Raw genomic sequence first — 17,293 nt, forward strand, 5'->3', positions numbered from 1 at the left:
CTATCTGTATAAACATGCATAATTCATATTTCTCGTTCTGCAACCAGTTCAGCGCAGTTGACTTTCTGTGGCTAGAAGTAGCACAGCTTAAATTTTCAGAGCATGCAATTCCAGAAGCAGTCCTTTATGAATTAGGTCCTTCTTTTAAACTTCTTCCATCATCTTGCAAGTTGTAAGTTTTTAAAATTATATGTCTAGAAAGCCTTTTATGTAGCCACTAACATTTAAAGTTTTAACTTTAAGAATATTCCTGTGTTATTCACTGAAAAAATAAAAGCCCTGCGGATGAAAGATTTTTTTTTCCAAATTAAATGGAGACCTTTCTTATTAACAAAAAAAGCTTCTGTAATCAGGCTATCCTTTTGGTTTGACAAAGCACTGATGGGATGAAGACAACTTTCTAGCTGTATGTAAAATTGTGCAGTTAAAAAAAGGGGGGCCTCCAAATATTCCTATATATATGTATATTTACCCTGTAAAACTTACTACTCTGCAGAAAAGTTTGCAATATTATGTTCTAATATGACACTGTTTTACTGTTAACTCCCAGGCTAACTTGTCATCATCTATTTAAGCTTTCCTAGTATCACCAAAAACAGACATTAAAACTACAACAGTTTTGACAAGACTATTTCATCAAGTCTGTTCAGGACTTGGCTGTTAATGGTTACTACTCCTTGTTCTGGGCTTAGGAGCAGATCTATCATTCAGCACACTTGTAAAGGAAAACAAGACGTTGTAAATGAGAAAGGCAAGGTCTTGCTTTCAGAAAGATGCAAAGGATTTACTCATCATTTTGTGTTCCAAGTCCAAAAGGGCTTTGAACTATTAGTAGACGTGAGATCCTACTAATACGAGTAACAGAGCTGCACATAATGGGTACTGTAATCTAGCATCCATGACTCTCATAGCAGAAGAAACCATCAATCACAAGACTAGACACATCTTGTAGCTATGAAAAGCATGCATTCTCCTGCTACCTTCCCTCACTTGCAATGCATTTAAGAGTAATGTATCCCATTGACTTCCCATAGGCATTTGTAACTGAGCGCATGGTTACAAGAAGTGCTGGCATTCAGGTAATTAGCTGCAGGAGGAGGGGATGGAGTGAGAGATAAATTTTCAGAATTGAATTTGTAACTCTTGAGCAGAAGACTTCTACTTGCTAACTGCAGCCTAGTTGCAATTTTTTTATATCACCCAGACTAATCAAAAGTGGCATGTCCTCAATCCTCCAGTGAGACATACAGGAAACTAAATCACCTGCTCCAAGGTTGATTACATGTTGCGCTTCTGCACATGAACTATTTAGTTTGGAAACATGACAAGGCTGAGTGTGCAGAAAGCTGAGGAGGTAGAAGAGAAAGGTCCCCAAAAAGAAGCAGTCATCTCAGAAAGAAGGGAGGCTGGAAAGGTGAGGGTGAAAATCCTGCACAGAGGTAAGATGTTGAAAATAGGGGAAGATCCCAGAGATCCGAAAGATGGAGGCCAGAGGACCTCCATGCATTTTGATCAATGATGCCAAAGATTGGTAGCTGTAAGAGCAGTGGCACACCAGGAACAAACGAGACTTTGCGCCCAGTCTTCTGTGGCCAGCAGCTACCTCCTTTCTGGGAAGGGCAGTGGGAAGCTGGCAAATGTAAGACTGGGAAGGGAGCAAATGAGCCGGTGTGGGAGGCATCCAAGTAAGGTAAAGGTTCTCATCTCCCTGGTCGCTAAAACCCAGTATCCAGATTCCCTATGGGCTGTTGTTTACACTGTCTCATTGGTGATGTGAGATTTAAGCAATAAATGAAAGGAGATACTAAACCATTTGCAATCATTTGTCTTGTGCTAGCTTAGACCTTTAAGGAGATTTTTAACAGAAGATTAAAATTGATGAGTCAACATGCTTGATTCATCTGTACACTCTGAATTTTTGAAATTCAGTTTTCATGTACTTGTATTCATTTGTGAATGATTCCACAGTTTCAAACCTACAAACCAGACAGCACAGTAGGTTTAACTTCATTTAAAATCCCACCACACAATTCTTTCATTATGAAGTTAGCCATTTTTCAGCCAAGTGGAAAAAACAGCAATACCTTAGTTCACAGATTCAGGCCCTGTCAATCATAAAGCACTGCAGAAGTATCAATTTAGCATAGGAAAACAAAATTAAATACTCTGGAATTTTACTGGAGCTATTGCTGCAGTGTTCAAAATTAATTCTGACTACTGGCAGTAAGAAGCAGCTCCAAATGAAAAATAAAGTCTCTTGTTCCTTTTCTATGTGCTGACTCATCTAAATCAATATCAAAAGTATATGCTGCAAGTCCTTTACATCTTTATTTCCTCTTTCTTTATAAGTTCTTCACAGCTCTTTTGCATGGATTCTGAAAAAAAACTCTTCTTCAAAAAGAAGAGGTGCTTAAAAAGAATTAGCAGCACTTGTAAAACTTCTTTAATTCCCACAAGTTTCTTTCATAAAAGGTTAAGAAATTTTTGGTTACTTGGGGAATAAATGCTACTGGCTAAAAAAATAAGTATAATGCAATTAGAAATGCAACCTTATGTTGAATTCACTAAGGAACAAAGGAACTTCTGCACACATTAAACTATTTTTAACACACTTTACTGCTTACTACCTGTAAAAGTCTAGATATCTTTCAGAGTTACCCTAAGAATTCATAAGTACAGATTAAATACAAGCAGGGTTTTTTGCATGATATCATTGGATGTCCACAGGTCCTGACGGGTTGTACCCAAAAGTGCTGAGGGAACTGCCTGATGTCCTTGCGAGGCCTTACTCTCAGTAATCTTTGAATTATCACGGTGATTGGGAGAAGTGCCCAAATTCTGGAGGAAACTAAATGTCACTTCTACCTTCAAGAAGGGTAAAAAAGAGGATCACAGGGAACTACATGCCAGTCAGCCTCACCTGAAGTACCCAGAAGGCGATGAAACAACTAACCCTGGAAATATATGAACACTTCTGGAATAGGCTTTAGCATCTGTCTCATTAATAATGCTTTTTTCAGGCCTCAGATCTTTCATATGGGACCATCAGAGGTAAGGAACAGAAGCATGACTGTATATATGAGTTGTCTCAGTCTCACTTGTATCTTTCTGGGATAACACTAGAAAAGGGAGAAGAGAAATTAAAAATGCGAAAGAAATGCACAAGATGACATAATCTGAAAGAAAGAAATTAATTATTGCTCTGAATTGTGGATGATTTTTTAAAATGGATTACAGCAATTCAAGAATTACTCATCGTGAAAACATCTCCAGTGCCCGACCAGGTAGATCAGAAGGTCAAAATAAGCAAAATGTTTAGTTGCTCCACTAAAGGTAACAGAAGTGTTCTACTGACTTAACAAGTTTACCCAGTATGTCACTCATGCACATAAATAAGTAGAAATTAACACTGGGAAATGGTGATACCAATATTCCCTACTTGACATTCTGTGTTCAGTTCCTCTCAGACAGATCCAAAAAGTTGTATGGTAAGAGAGAGAAACTGACAAATGAGGAAAACCAGTGGAGGCATGGAAGAGACTTCCATATAAGGAGAGATTAAAAGATTGGAATTGTTTTGTTTGTAGAGGAAGTGAGTAAGAGTTTACTGGATTCAAGAAGAGGGGGAAGCAAAAAAAAAAAATCAAACCAGGAAACAACAAGAACTTCTGTAGAATAACCTTCTGCATCAAAAAACTAGAGTGATAGAAGTCTTCATGTCCTAAGAAGCAGGAAAGCTTAACAAAATTCTTTTTGGCAAGTCACATCTTAACTATGTTAACATAACATTTTTGGGGCCTCTTTAAAAGCCAGAGTGAGACAGATTTTAGTTGGAATGACAATGTCTCCAGGCTTGAGTTACACTACCATCCAGATATAAAAACCAGCAGACTACAACCTGTGGCAGTTCCTGAGTCTCTTCCTCCTCAGTTTCCGCTTCAAATTGTGATATCCCCCAAGGGAAGGAGATTTGCTTGTTTGTGCTCAGACCTCCTTTAGCTACAAACCTCAAGCACTTCCTAAAAGATGTGTATCTTACCACAAAGGGTTGCAAACATCATTTACTGGAAATTACCATGGACTATTTGGTCTTTCAAAATCAAAGCCAGCAGTCAGTCAATAGAAGTGAATACAATGAGTTCAATAGTGATATTGAAAAATACATTTTTTTACATTAAGCCATTTGAAACCTACTGGAGCACCGAGTTATTGAGACCATGACTTCAGAAAGCCTGAACACAGTAGGGTTTTTTTTCCTGACATACATCCAAGCAGTGTAAAATACACAGTTATATAATACAATTCATCTGATGGGCAAGTTATTCCAAGTTACCTTTCATTTTTCAATATGATGAATCATTTACAGCTAAGAGTCATTCAAGACTCACTACTATAATTTAACAAATACACTGATACAAAAGTTTCATCAAGCATGTTTAACACATCTATCAAACAAAAGCTTGTAAGACAAATCAAAAAGTTGTCTGCTTAGCCAAAGTAAGGCTTGTTCCCCATTAAATTTGTAGCTAATGAGAATGAACCAGGGAGGTAATTATTTGATGAAAGAGGATGGAGTCTGGTGACGAAAAGAGAATTCTTCAAATGGTGGCTGTTTCATGATTAAAATCTGTGTTAGTAGCAAAAACAACGAAAAGAATATGAAGAACAGAGAAAAAGAAAAAAAAATTTAATTGAAGTTTTCTTACTCAAATATTCAAAAAGGATGATTTAAACTTCCAAAAGAGGTGAAAACCTTTTTCCTAATATACAGCTTCAAGTGACCCTATAGCAATGATCTCCAAAGTGAGGTGCACACACCCCTGGGTCTGCACAAGACAACCCACTAGGGTGCAGAAAGAAAATATTATAACTTAAGCAATATAAGAAAATAAATATATATATATTGAGGGTGTGGCCTCAAAGATTCTTAGTGATTCTTAGTGATTCTTAGCACAGTAAAAAAGTTTGGACTTTGCCACTCTATCTTTAAGAAAAGCTCAAGTGCTTTTAAGTACATATCCTGCGAAAGAATTTATAGCTATGTCCAAGTTTCACACACCACAGAGGTAAGGAGAGACTAAACAGATTAAATAAATTTGTAAAACAGTAAACAGAGTTGATTTATCCTTTGATGACAATACATTATTATCATGCACATTTTTTTCTATCAATGCCTTTTTAATTATAAGCATTTCATATTGATTCAGACTGCTAATCAGATGATAACATTGCACTGTAAGTCTAAATAAGCATAAAAATATTCATTAATATATAGGAAAAAGGTACCTCAGACTCCAAGTTTCATTCATTACCTCAGGTCTTTTGAGAAAGGATTAGTTGAAGTGTGGGCTGCTGAAGTATAATACTTGAATAACCTATTGAGATACTGTTACTAAGTGAATTGTGTTAAACTCAGTCAAAATTATAATATCTAAAAGCTTTTAAAAAAGGGTAAATGTGGTAGGTATCATATTAAGAAAACTGAGTAAAAATTAATAAGAAATATTTTAAAAATTGCTTCACTGAACTAAGATGTTTTAAGGAGAATAAGGGCTTTTTTTAACTCCAAAGCCTTTAACACATAAAATTAAAATCGAGAATTAATTTGGTCTACTGTAGAAGCTGATAGACATTTTTTTAAAACATTAACTCCAATTAATGTAGCTAAACAGCTTCAATTCCACCTTCCTTGAAAAGCTAGCTATACAACTTACTGATGCACAACAATTAAAAATCATGTAATTACTTTTTCTATCTTAATCATAATGACACAGAAATTTGCAGGCATTGAGGTTATCCCTGTTAAACTAATGTAACATGAAACATGTTTCTTTTCAGTGAAATCATGTCATAAGAATACAAAAGCATAAGAACGACTGGATCAGACAAAAATCTAAGCCTGGAATCCTGTCTTTGAAAGAGGAGTTCCTAAAGCAGCATCAGCATTCTCTGAAGCAGAGAAGGTAACAAAGGTAGATGACACAAGGGCAGTGACATTACAAGACATTTTCTGTTTTGTTGCCATTGCTGACACTTGACACTTTACTAGTCATGCTTTCATGATCATTCATGAACGTATTTTAACAGCACAGACCTACAAACCTTGCTTTGCAACCTGCTCCTACTGTGAAAACAGCATGCATTTCTACCCTTTGTTTCCCAAGTCCTAAATAGTTATTTTTCCATTTGAGCTTCTTTCATGAAGCATAGTTTCTTTATGAGCATTTGGAAAAAGAGTATTTGGAAAAAAAGCATTTGTATTAAATCTGGAGAACCAAATAAACTACCTCAAATGAACAGAAAATTTTATTAAATTTTATTAAACAGCAAACAAATAAACTGAAAATGTATTATCTCAAAAAAATGGATAATTAAAGGTGCATAAGGTAGGATGTCTGACCTGATCTATTAGCTTGCAGTGGAACAGTGACCTCTCATATAAAGGCCCTGTCCTGACAGAAGGATTTGTGTAACTTTTCTCAAGGAAAATTAATCCTTCCTATCAACAGTATTTTTTTACAACATTTAGTTTAATTTTTTCTAAATACAAAATGACATTATTTAGGATTACCAACTAATCAAGCTTTAAAAATGACATCTAAAATCCTGAGTGAGAAATCATTAAAGTTCAAAAAGCTTACTTAAAAACTTAATTTTGTTCCTATGACGAAATACACGGTTTGCTTTCTTGCAATCCACGTTCACAAAATCTTGCCATTATTTTTTTTTTTGCTGCTGAAATAATCACTAAATACTAAAAACATATAGAAAGGCCCAAGGAAGAACAACTAGCATGGCCTGTATTTCTGCAAGAGCGCTAGGAGCAAAGTTGACACATTATTAATTTCACTACTAACATCTGCCTGTCACACATCATTTTATTCAGTGTGCAGTGTCAATAATGCAGCCAGAGAATATAAGGGAATTATGTTGATGCCTATTTTTTCATCCTATTTTTACCTACTCTGTCTTGCAGCAGAAAGAAAATAATAGGAGGGCAAGACAGGAGAGGGAGTTCAGAAAGATTCTGCTGAACTAAAAAAAAATACAAACCTTGAGGTCTATATCCAGAAGGTAAAAATTACCAGACTTATAAACAGAAGAAAAGACAATGAGGTAAACATAAAAAAAGAAGGAAATAATCTTTGAATTCTAAGAACTTCAAACACAAAGTCATCTATCTGAAATTCATGATCCAAGAACGATGCAGACTAATGAACAGTGAGGGACACAAAATCAAGTCACTTTAGCCTAATCACTAATAAGTCTTACTTCTACAGAAATAAGAAAATAGATGACAGATAGAGACTAGAAGGACATAGAGGATGACTAATTGTTAAAAACACCATCTTAAACAGAATAGAAAAAAGATATCTGTATTTCTCAAGACACCAGAAAAAGAGCGAGTTAACATAGTCATGAAGGCACCAAGAGAAGAAGGATGCTCTTCAATCACAATGAAGCAAAATCACAAACTGTGACCATCTATGTAAGTACTATAAAATTATGTTCAAAAATCTAACATCATAGCGTTTCATCTCAAGGAGCTGGCAGCTGAACTAACATTCCAATCCAGTTGTGTTAACATATGGCATTTACTCTAATTGTATAGCTATCCACAGCTATTTTACTCAGTTCAATATATTTAACATAGACAATATAAGCTGTACTGAATCCAAATAAAATGTCCACATTAGTAACCAGGTGATGTATCATCCACCTGATAAGAAAACAGCAACAGCTTCTTAACAAAAGCAGTGGATCAATTTCTGCCCTCATCAGCTCAGCGAGGGAACGTCAAGTAGCTGCTATTTGACTTTCTCACTTCAGGAATCCTGCCAAGTTGAACACAACTGCTCACAGCAAGCAGATTAAGTACATTTCACTAATTCACACAAGAGGCTAATGTTTCATTGTCTGCCTTCCAGCAGCAGACAAAAACCTCTTACATCCCAATGTAACTTTGCCCCAGTAAAAACAAGGTAATTTTTTTATAAGCAAACTGCTATTAAAATTTTAACTATACAATTGGGTTTTTTTCTCTATACCATGAACAGACTTGACAAATTTACACAGCAATTTTTAATAAACTTCATAGGATAGGACATAAACTATGCTGGAAAGAACATAAGTCTAAAGGCACCTAAAGCAATTGTTTCCTTGAAGTTCTAGAAAAACAGAACTCAAAAAGAGAATACAGATGTACAGAGTCCAAGTAACTCTCATCTGTCAGCTTGTTCTGCACAGTCTGTGCATCCATTTAAGGGAAAAAGAGTAAATAACAGTTAATCTGAAAAAAGTCACAGATACACATATGAAGTGGTAGAGCTTGCATCTATAGACAGCTTAAAATAGTAACTTCAAAACATCTTCCCTTTTACAATGGGGTTAACTTCACCCAGAGGATGACTGGGCACTGGAACAGGCTCCCCAGGGAAGTGGTCACAGCACCAAGCCTGACAGAGTTCAAGAAGCATTTGGACAATACTCTCAGGCACATGGTGTGATTCTTGGGGGTGGTCCTGTGCAAGACCAGAGTTGGACTCAGTGATCCTTGTGGGACCCTTCCAACTTGGAATATTCTGTGATCCTGTGATTTACAACCCATATCTCATGTAATAACTTAATGTAAAAACTTGCTAATTATTTACCTTCTCCAGAAAGAAAGGATATGAAGGACAGCACCTCTCTATCAATTAATCTCACCTTAATATCAATTCATTGGCATTAAAGAATTGCAGCCAAAATAAATTATTTTTAAAATCTAGGTAAAATAACTGAATATCTCCAAAACCCTAGGAGCTAGCTTAAAGAAAAGAGTTTACCACAGCAAAAATATTCCATTCTGTTCAAATCTATTGTGAATTTTACATTATGCTATTTTGATAATTCATGTTTGCATCCTTTATTTCATAGTGGAACATGAAAGTTAACTTTTCAGAGCTTCAGCTGAAGCTTTTGGCAAATATTACTTGATCACATCAAGCCTGAAGAACATTTTTCAGCTTCAACTCACTTTACATAGATCTGCTTCCTTTTCTTGAGCAAACACTAAGACCGCATTTTAGACAGAGAGAGACCTAAACAGATGCAACTTCTGGTTTCTCTTCCTTTCAGTGTTTATAAATGATCGACCACTCATTTGCAGCCATCTTTGATTGTAACTTTGACTGCAATTTCTGTACCTGCTTCCTGATTTTGGGCTGCCTACTCATTTCTGACAGTATTAGAACCAAAAGGAATCCTTCCTACAAATATACCTTGATAAAATCCTTTCTCTAAAGATTTGTATCCCTTTCAGTCTGAAATGCAATAAAACTAAGTAGGTGTTGGATTCAATAAACACATTAGTGGAGATTTCCACAGCAGTAGTAAAAGATTTTCCTCTTTTGTGCATGTGAAGACAAGATGAACAAGATTTGAAGAAAAATGAAATAGAAAATGCACAGCTAAGAAAACAGAAATATGTAAGTTGTACATAACTGACAGAAGCGTATTAGTGGTACTGTTCAGTGAATGCCCAAGAGTGCAGCCTAAGAAACCAAATGCATTCAACATATAAATTCATGGGTTTAATAGATTTCTCAAGTGTCCCCATGTGTGCTGGTTTAAAGGTAAACCGGCAGGGGAAATGAGCTCAACTCAAAGGAGAGATTATAAGTCAGAATAACAATTTAATAAAATAATACAATAAGTATGATTATACAGACAAACAGTTGGTTTTAACCCACAAAACCCAAATGTATAACTCAGCACCCTGGGGCATGAACAGAGTGGTGTTCTTTGGGCCCCCTGAGTCCAAAGTAAAAGGAGAGGGGAAAACCTGTTGGTGAGAGTGCTGTTGTAGTCCAGTCGAGAGTGGTGATTGCAGTCTGGTTGGGAGTGGTGGTCTGCAGTCTGATTGAGAGTGGTGGTCTGCAGTCTTCCTCTGGATCCCACGAGTGGTTAAAAAAGTCCCAAGACTCCAAGGTTATATAACCTCCAGTTCAGGCAGGAATGCCCAGTACCTCCCTCAGGGCAGGGAGTTCCACAATGGGTGTGAGGACAGGAGCATCCTCTTATCTAGCAGGCCTCTTAACATCCAGGCTGCTCTGGGCAGATGGTGTAAATGGTCTACTGGTAACAGTTTCTGGGAAATGGCATGGAAAGCTATAGAATATACAGTTTTGGGTTACACTCATACAGTGATGAACTGGTCCCAGCTGTTCTAACTAGGACACCATGTTATTATACAAATACTCTCAAGAATCCCATGTAGTCACTGAAACAAAGTGTTCAAACACATTTAAAAAAAAAAAACACATAAAAGGAAGAAAATAAGAAGTTAAAATAAAACTGTATTTATGAGAGCTACTAATGTTCATAACAAAAGTTCCTTTTTCCCTCTTTTAATGTGCAGCTGACCAAATCTGTAACTCAACACACCCTTTTGCTTCCACTCTTACAATAATGCCAATCCTTTCACTTCCAAAATGCCAGAATCTATACTGGCACTGAACCACAATTCATCTGGCTGACTGCAACAGCCTGTGCTTATCTCCTCCGGACCAGTCAGCAGACAGACACACAACATTTGTTCAGCAGCTTTCATGATTCTTGCACTCTATTAAAATCCTACTGCATACTGCTCCAATGCAAAATGCAAGTAATAATGTTCATTAGGAATAAGAAAACACAGCAGGTGCTGCATTCTGAGTTGAATAAATTTTTTGTGTTTCACCAGAAATCTCTAACACAAACTTTCTGTTATATAGCATGACACCTGCAAGTACAATTTTCTTCTCCAAAATGGACTAAATTGCTTCAGCTACAGTGAGCAACCCCTCTCAACTATAAGTTTTTGTAGATAATTTTCAACTCTTTCAAGAACCTGTAATATAAGCTCTAAACCAGATAATGATCACATTTATTAATCCTTAAACTTCCAAGAACATAAGTGGAATAAGAAAAATGAAAACACCATAGGTTGTCCAGCCGTTTTAAAAAAAAATCTTGTTATTAATGAAAATTAGAAAGTGCATACTAGTAGGATATGAATTGACTGTATAACCCTGTAGTAACTAGGACTAACAGTTCAGCTTTCTCTACTCTGCCCAGTATTGACCTGTGCAATAAAAAATGAAGGCAGTCAATCAGTGCAGCTTTTGACAACAGATATCAGTGCCTCAGGGGATGTTGACCCAAAGCACAAGGAGTTTTCAGCAGCAAAGCCGTAGCAGTAACACTGTGTTCTACTGTCTCTTTCAGATGTGCCATTTGAGAAAAACTGCTATAATAAACCATGCATTTACAGAACTGTAGAATGCATATTCTGTTTAGAAATTTGTAATGAAGGCTAGAAATAAAACACTTCAACTGGTTCGATATATGCATCTGAACATATATTGCATTTCACTTGTCCTTCCCACTGCTTAAGCGCTCAATATCATACACTGTAGTGCTCAAAGCCAATCTCTCCTGTTTTCAGGTTTATTCTCCCTTCAAAATAATTTTTCATTGTATATTATTAAACATCCTGTAAAAGATTTTATATGGCCCTGCATTTAGACACACTTTTTCTTCTAATTAAAAATGAGAGATAACTCATCTACAGGTAACTTGATAGGCACTATTGTCGAAATTGGTAATTTGAAACTAAGTCTGAATATTTTTCAATAAAAACTGCCTACATTAGTTTGAATAATTCCCCACACATTACAGACTGCTTATACAGTTCTTTCTCTTCTTCAGTGTTGCATAACTTGGAATATCGTCCTCCCCTACATAACACAGGAATTGTCTGCGAAAATTAATTCCTGCATTTAGTGAAGGCTCATCTGGGGGAGGACACTGATGCTCTTAAGTGTTTACAGAGGAAGTATGTTTAATTTCTTGTATAATTTAAGACATCTGAATAGTACCATCAGTTAGGCCATGACATGTTACAAGTTTCATTTTCTGCCCTTTGCTCTTAAACAGCTACTTGCCTAATTTTGGCAAACTACAAGATACGTGGTCTCCCTTTCAAAAGCAATAAACAATATATCAAATAAAGCACTAATGTCCTTCCTAACTTTTTTTTTCACTGCATCGTAATTACTGATCTAGAGTGATTACTTTATGCGGGAAATATTAAGAAGAAAATTGGTTTATTTTGGAAGGGAAAAAATTGTTTCCTGATACGGAAAAGAAGAATAATGACTTAAGGAATTACTTGCATTATTCCTTATTGTACTTTTTCCTATTCTAATCAAAGAGTATGGAATAGGGTCCTATGAAAGAAAAGTATATTTAAAAGCTCAGTTAGCTTAGATTATGTGACCTAACTCTTACTTCTTCCACTCTTTTCAGTATCCATTAAGACTTCGCCTCTCTTCACTAATCCTACACTCTTCTACAGCTTCAATTTCTACTTTCATATGACATATGCTTTTCTGTATTTTTTAGCGTCTTTCCAGATGCTCTAACTGCATGTTCCAATTGCAAAAATACAGCCCTTCAGCCATCTTCCAAGTTTTATTTGTCAAATAACATCTCTACATCTTTACAGTTCCAGCATTCACTCTACTGCATGTCCTTGTAAATGCTGCATCAATCCTAGTCACATACCTCATATCTTACATCTAAGCTTTTGACAAGTCTTACTGACACTTAATTACATCCCCAGACTTCCTTTACATTCCAGTCACATAATTTGTGCTTATTTCCTTCTTAAATTATAGCAATCCATTCTTCATGGCTACTCTGCTGGCCAAACATGCTTCTTAAATCCATTTGCCATTTGACTGCCTCCAGAATTTAGCCTTTTACCTCATGATTCATTCATACTACATCTCTTCTCAAATCCCCCTTCACTTGCTAGTCACCTTCAGACTACAATTTTCATTCCCTGGCTTTGCATGAACTTGCTCCCTCTGACTTTTTTATTTCCTAGGTCCTAAATAGTTATTCTCTTTTGTTCCACCTTTTCAACTTCCATACCTTTCATAGAATCAATAGTTGTGTACATGAACCATCCAGCACTCGTTTTGGACAGCCAACCATACAAAACATACTTTTTTTTTCATTCCCACATAGAATTTAAATTTTTCTCTCCCCTTACTCTAGTAAGTTTAAAAAACAAATCATGTAAAGAGTCAGAGCAGTCCTGGCAGGCATAATTACGCAGGGCTTTGAGAAAGCAATTAGTCTATTTGCAGTGGACATTTTCATGGCACTCCACATAAAGTAAAACTTTATTAACATTAACCTGCTGCTTAACTAATAATATGGACAAAAGAGGTTTTTACAAAGTATACAGTGCAACAGAAAAAAAAAAGGCATAATATGCCTATATACATCTGAGAGAGGAATCAAGAAAAAGGAAATTTTGTTTGTATGGACTCTCACCTATGCTGGGTCAAAATCCAACCAGGAGAAAACTACTGCGGATATTTTCAGTTGCAAAAGCATGACAGTAATTTTCATTGGTTTTTACTTACCTGATAAGACAACTTCAACTAGGTCTCCTTCTTGGATATCTGCAGCTGATTTCACCAACTGGAGAATGTTTTCAGAGGCAGGGTCATGGCGGAAGAGCAAGATTTTGTCATACATTCCGTAGAAACCACATTCAGGAAACTGCAATACAAACCCATCAGAATTTACTATGCTGTGAAATACATAACTGTACACCACAATTAATGTATAACGAAATTTTGAGGACAGACTGGACCACTTGTCAGACTAGTACCAAATAGGATATATATTTTTTAATGTATGAAAATATTTATCGTTATATTCTGAAAATGGTTTTTCCCTAAGCAAGAAAGCTCATTTGCCTTTCTCTTCCTCTGAGCAAGGCAGTATCCAATACAAAATGAGAGAGAAATAAGTGTATTCCTTAGCCACTGCTAATAACTTTTTCAAACATAAGCTCCTGAGCAAGATGATTTAATTAGACCCTCCTGGAGCAGATGTCCTATGGAGTGCCCTTCTAGTCTATATTACATTATTCCATGATTTTATGATCTCTTCCCAAACAATTGCCAAAAAGATGCCTTGAGGCCAAAACCAATATATGTCAGCTCCGTCTAAGATGCAATGCCTAAATGATAGCTCATTATGAAATACCTGTTTCTCGAGACTGAAACTACGAGGTACATAAAGCAATGCTTCCAAACTTAATCATAATCATTTACTTCACTGAAGAGAAGTTGTAGCTTTGAAATCAGATTAAATTCTGTTTAAACTACAACAGATTTTTAAGAACTCTGAGGTTATAAACTGGAGATTATTATCTAGGTAACTTGGGTTTTTTCCCTTTTTTTTTTTCTGCACAACAAAAATTACTGAAAGTTTTTTTCATGCTCCCAGCCTAAAGAACTAAGATTTTGTTCTGAAAACACAACCGAGAAACTCTTTTTCTGTTACAAAAGATTCTGTTCAGTTCTACATCAATGCACTACTCCATGTTTTATCATCATGCGGTGAAAAAACTACAATGATAACCATAGCTCAAGACATAAACTGGCATGTTTTGAGGTTATACTTTGCAGCAGTATAATTTCCAGAATGCAGAATTAAAGGAACCCAACAAAAAGTACTTTAAAACTTGGGTTTATATATATATATATATATATATATTCATTACTGATTACTGGAAGTTTTGGAATCTATCCAAGTATCCAAAAAAAGTTATGCCTTTTCTAAGTTTTGAAGCATGTACTGAAAAGAGAGAGAGAAAAAAATAGTCAGATCTCTGGTTTGAATGAAATACATCTAAATGTCTGAAGTTTTTTCTGTGTTCTTATTCCAGCTTATACAGTAAATACCAACACACTGCTAATTCTTGGTTGGGCGAACTACCTGCCTGAAAAAAACCAGTTAGTGACTTTAGTTCCTCAGACAGGTTTTATACTGAACAGAAAGAATTTCTGGTCTCTCAAAAACATAGGAATTACTCACAGAATATCTGCAAAGTCTGCCATAGTGCATATGTTTAAAGATGCACAAATCTGGTTCACATCCACTATCCACCACATTAAAAATTGACAGATCATTTATGTATATGATATGAGAGAGTCTGTTTCCTTGAGCACCTCTATCATCCACCAATTACAAACTGAAAGAGTTGGCAATCTATTGTCAAGCTTTGAGAAGGCTGGAACCAATACATGCACTTCTGAACATGCATTACAATCACATATATAAAAGAGAAACATATTTCTAAAACTTTCCTAGTAATCAGTTAACCATTCATATCATGTCACATTAACAATGAGATGCACTTTACCATGTTCATAAAGCTTAAAATGGCTTACTGTGTAATGTTTAACTCATATTTCCAAAACAGTTCTCACTGAAAATTGCCATCTCTACACGGACCAAAAACTTGCTCTCTAAAAATGTGGTCTGTTGCCTTTTAAAAATTTTATGCATGTTTTTTGTTATTAAGAGGGCAATGTGTTTTAAAATCATCTGGAAATCAAGCTCCAAGCAGCCGCTTCCTTTCCCTTCACCCACTCAAGTGAGAAAAGAGCCAAAAAGGCAGAGATTATGGGTTGAGATAACTAGAAAAACAGCTATGAAATAAGAAAAAAAAACCAGTAACAGCAACAATACTAATAATAACAGTGTTATTAGTGTGCTTACATGCAAAAAATGCTTACAGAAGTCTGACTGACCCAATGTTATTGTGGCCAGTGCCATGCGGCTTCCCAAGACAAAGGAGAAAATGGTGGACATCACCGCCGGCATTTTTTCCTGAGTCTGAGACAACACAAACCAAAGGTGGACAAACCCCCCAAGTTGGACTGTCCATGCCACACCACCTCCACCACTCTGCTCACTCCTTTGCTACTGCAGGAAACAAGGGACAAAATGGCAGTGGTCCTGCATCATGTTCCCCCTTTCTTCCACCCAAAGCCACATATCCCCAGCAATTATGTGGCTGGTATAGAACCTAGACACACCCACGCGGCTCCAGGCTCTGCCCCCCCATGGCAACTGTGAGAAAATTAACTCTGTCCTGGACGAAAGAGAGGTAAAGCCATTTCTTTCTATTTTCATATTCTCCTGTAAAGTAACAAAAGTTCTGTAAGAGACGTGCACTACCACATTCAAATCTTACAGAAGCAACATCAGGTGGAATAAAATAATCAAGACAGAAACTAAATTTTTGTTTATTTAAAGTAAAACTATCATATAGGCCCCACTTCTAATAGAGTTGTTAGCCAGCCAAAAGTCACATTTTGTAATGACATAACCAGTGAGGTAAATAAATGTTGACATATTTGGATAATTTTTTTTGCATCTTCACGTTACTCTACAGGTACATTTTCCTGCTAAATCAATAACATCCTCTATCATCTTAACTACAGAAAAAAGGACATAAGAGACTTCAAGTTCTAGTACAATTGAAATAAACTCCTAAATATAGTAACATCAGTAATTTCTGAGAAACAGTACATTTTCTCCCACAGTTCCAAGTGTGAAGAAATATTTCAAGTATCCCATACTTTAGATGCAGTAAATATTAAAACTGTATTAAGCCAAATAATGCCAAAGAACTTAATTATCAAGGCAGTATTTCATAAATTCTGTTAAACAATAAATTATCCAACCTATAGTCAAAAGCATTTCTCTAGGTCAAGAACAAACTAAATTATGGCTCAGATGTAAAATAGTTGCTTTAGCTTTCAAAGAAATTTGCTTTACATTAAGCATAAGTGGGAGAGAATCAAAGCTTTTGAAGGGAGATGTAACCTGAACTGCAATTACACTCTGCATGCACACTGGTTCTAATGTAGCCTAGGTAATAGCAGATGACACAGGCACTGACACCTGAGTGTCTAACAGAGTCATTCAATGCTTGACCCAGTAGCACTGAGCCGAACCTAAAAGCCTGTTGGAGCCACTCAGATGCCTGTGTCACCAGACTCCACGGCTGAACAAGCACTTCTTCCCTCACCCCAGTGCCACTGGCAGCGGTAGATTGACTCTTCTCTTAAACATTTTAAATTTAGAACATTCATGAGAAAGTAATCCTGGTGGAATTATAATTTTAATTCAAAAACTTCCTATCTTGCCACAGTATACAAACCTAATGGCATTCATAATAATTTCCTTCTACAGAAGCAAGGAAATACCACCCTTCAAAATGGGCACTGCTAATCCTTTTCAGACACTGCAAGATTTTTCTAATTTCACTGATTTCAGAGATACCACAGGCATTTTCCTCTAAACTCATTATGACTTAAATTGATTGCTCTCTCTCTGTATTCCCATTCCATTTGCTTTTTTCAAATCAAGTCCACTTCTACCTAAAAAAACT

The 17,293-nt window shown here is 36.1% G+C and overlaps 1 protein-coding gene across 2 annotated transcripts in view; it reads right to left on the reverse strand.

The window, feature by feature from the left end:
* Window positions 1-17,293, reverse strand: part of PRKD1 (protein kinase D1) — a 127,142-nt gene that overhangs the window by 51,573 nt on the left and 58,276 nt on the right. For both annotated transcript variants that reach the window (XM_018082958.3, XM_018082957.2), the window contains exon 2: window positions 13,461-13,599. In XM_018082958.3, the coding sequence (XP_017938447.2) occupies window positions 13,461-13,599 (139 nt within the window). The remainder of the gene's footprint in view (window positions 1-13,460; window positions 13,600-17,293) is intronic.

The sequence above is a fragment of the Manacus vitellinus genome, unplaced genomic scaffold (assembly GCF_001715985.3).
Source record: "Manacus vitellinus isolate BGI_N305 unplaced genomic scaffold, ASM171598v3 scaffold_6_pilon, whole genome shotgun sequence".
NCBI lineage: Eukaryota > Metazoa > Chordata > Aves > Passeriformes > Pipridae > Manacus > Manacus vitellinus.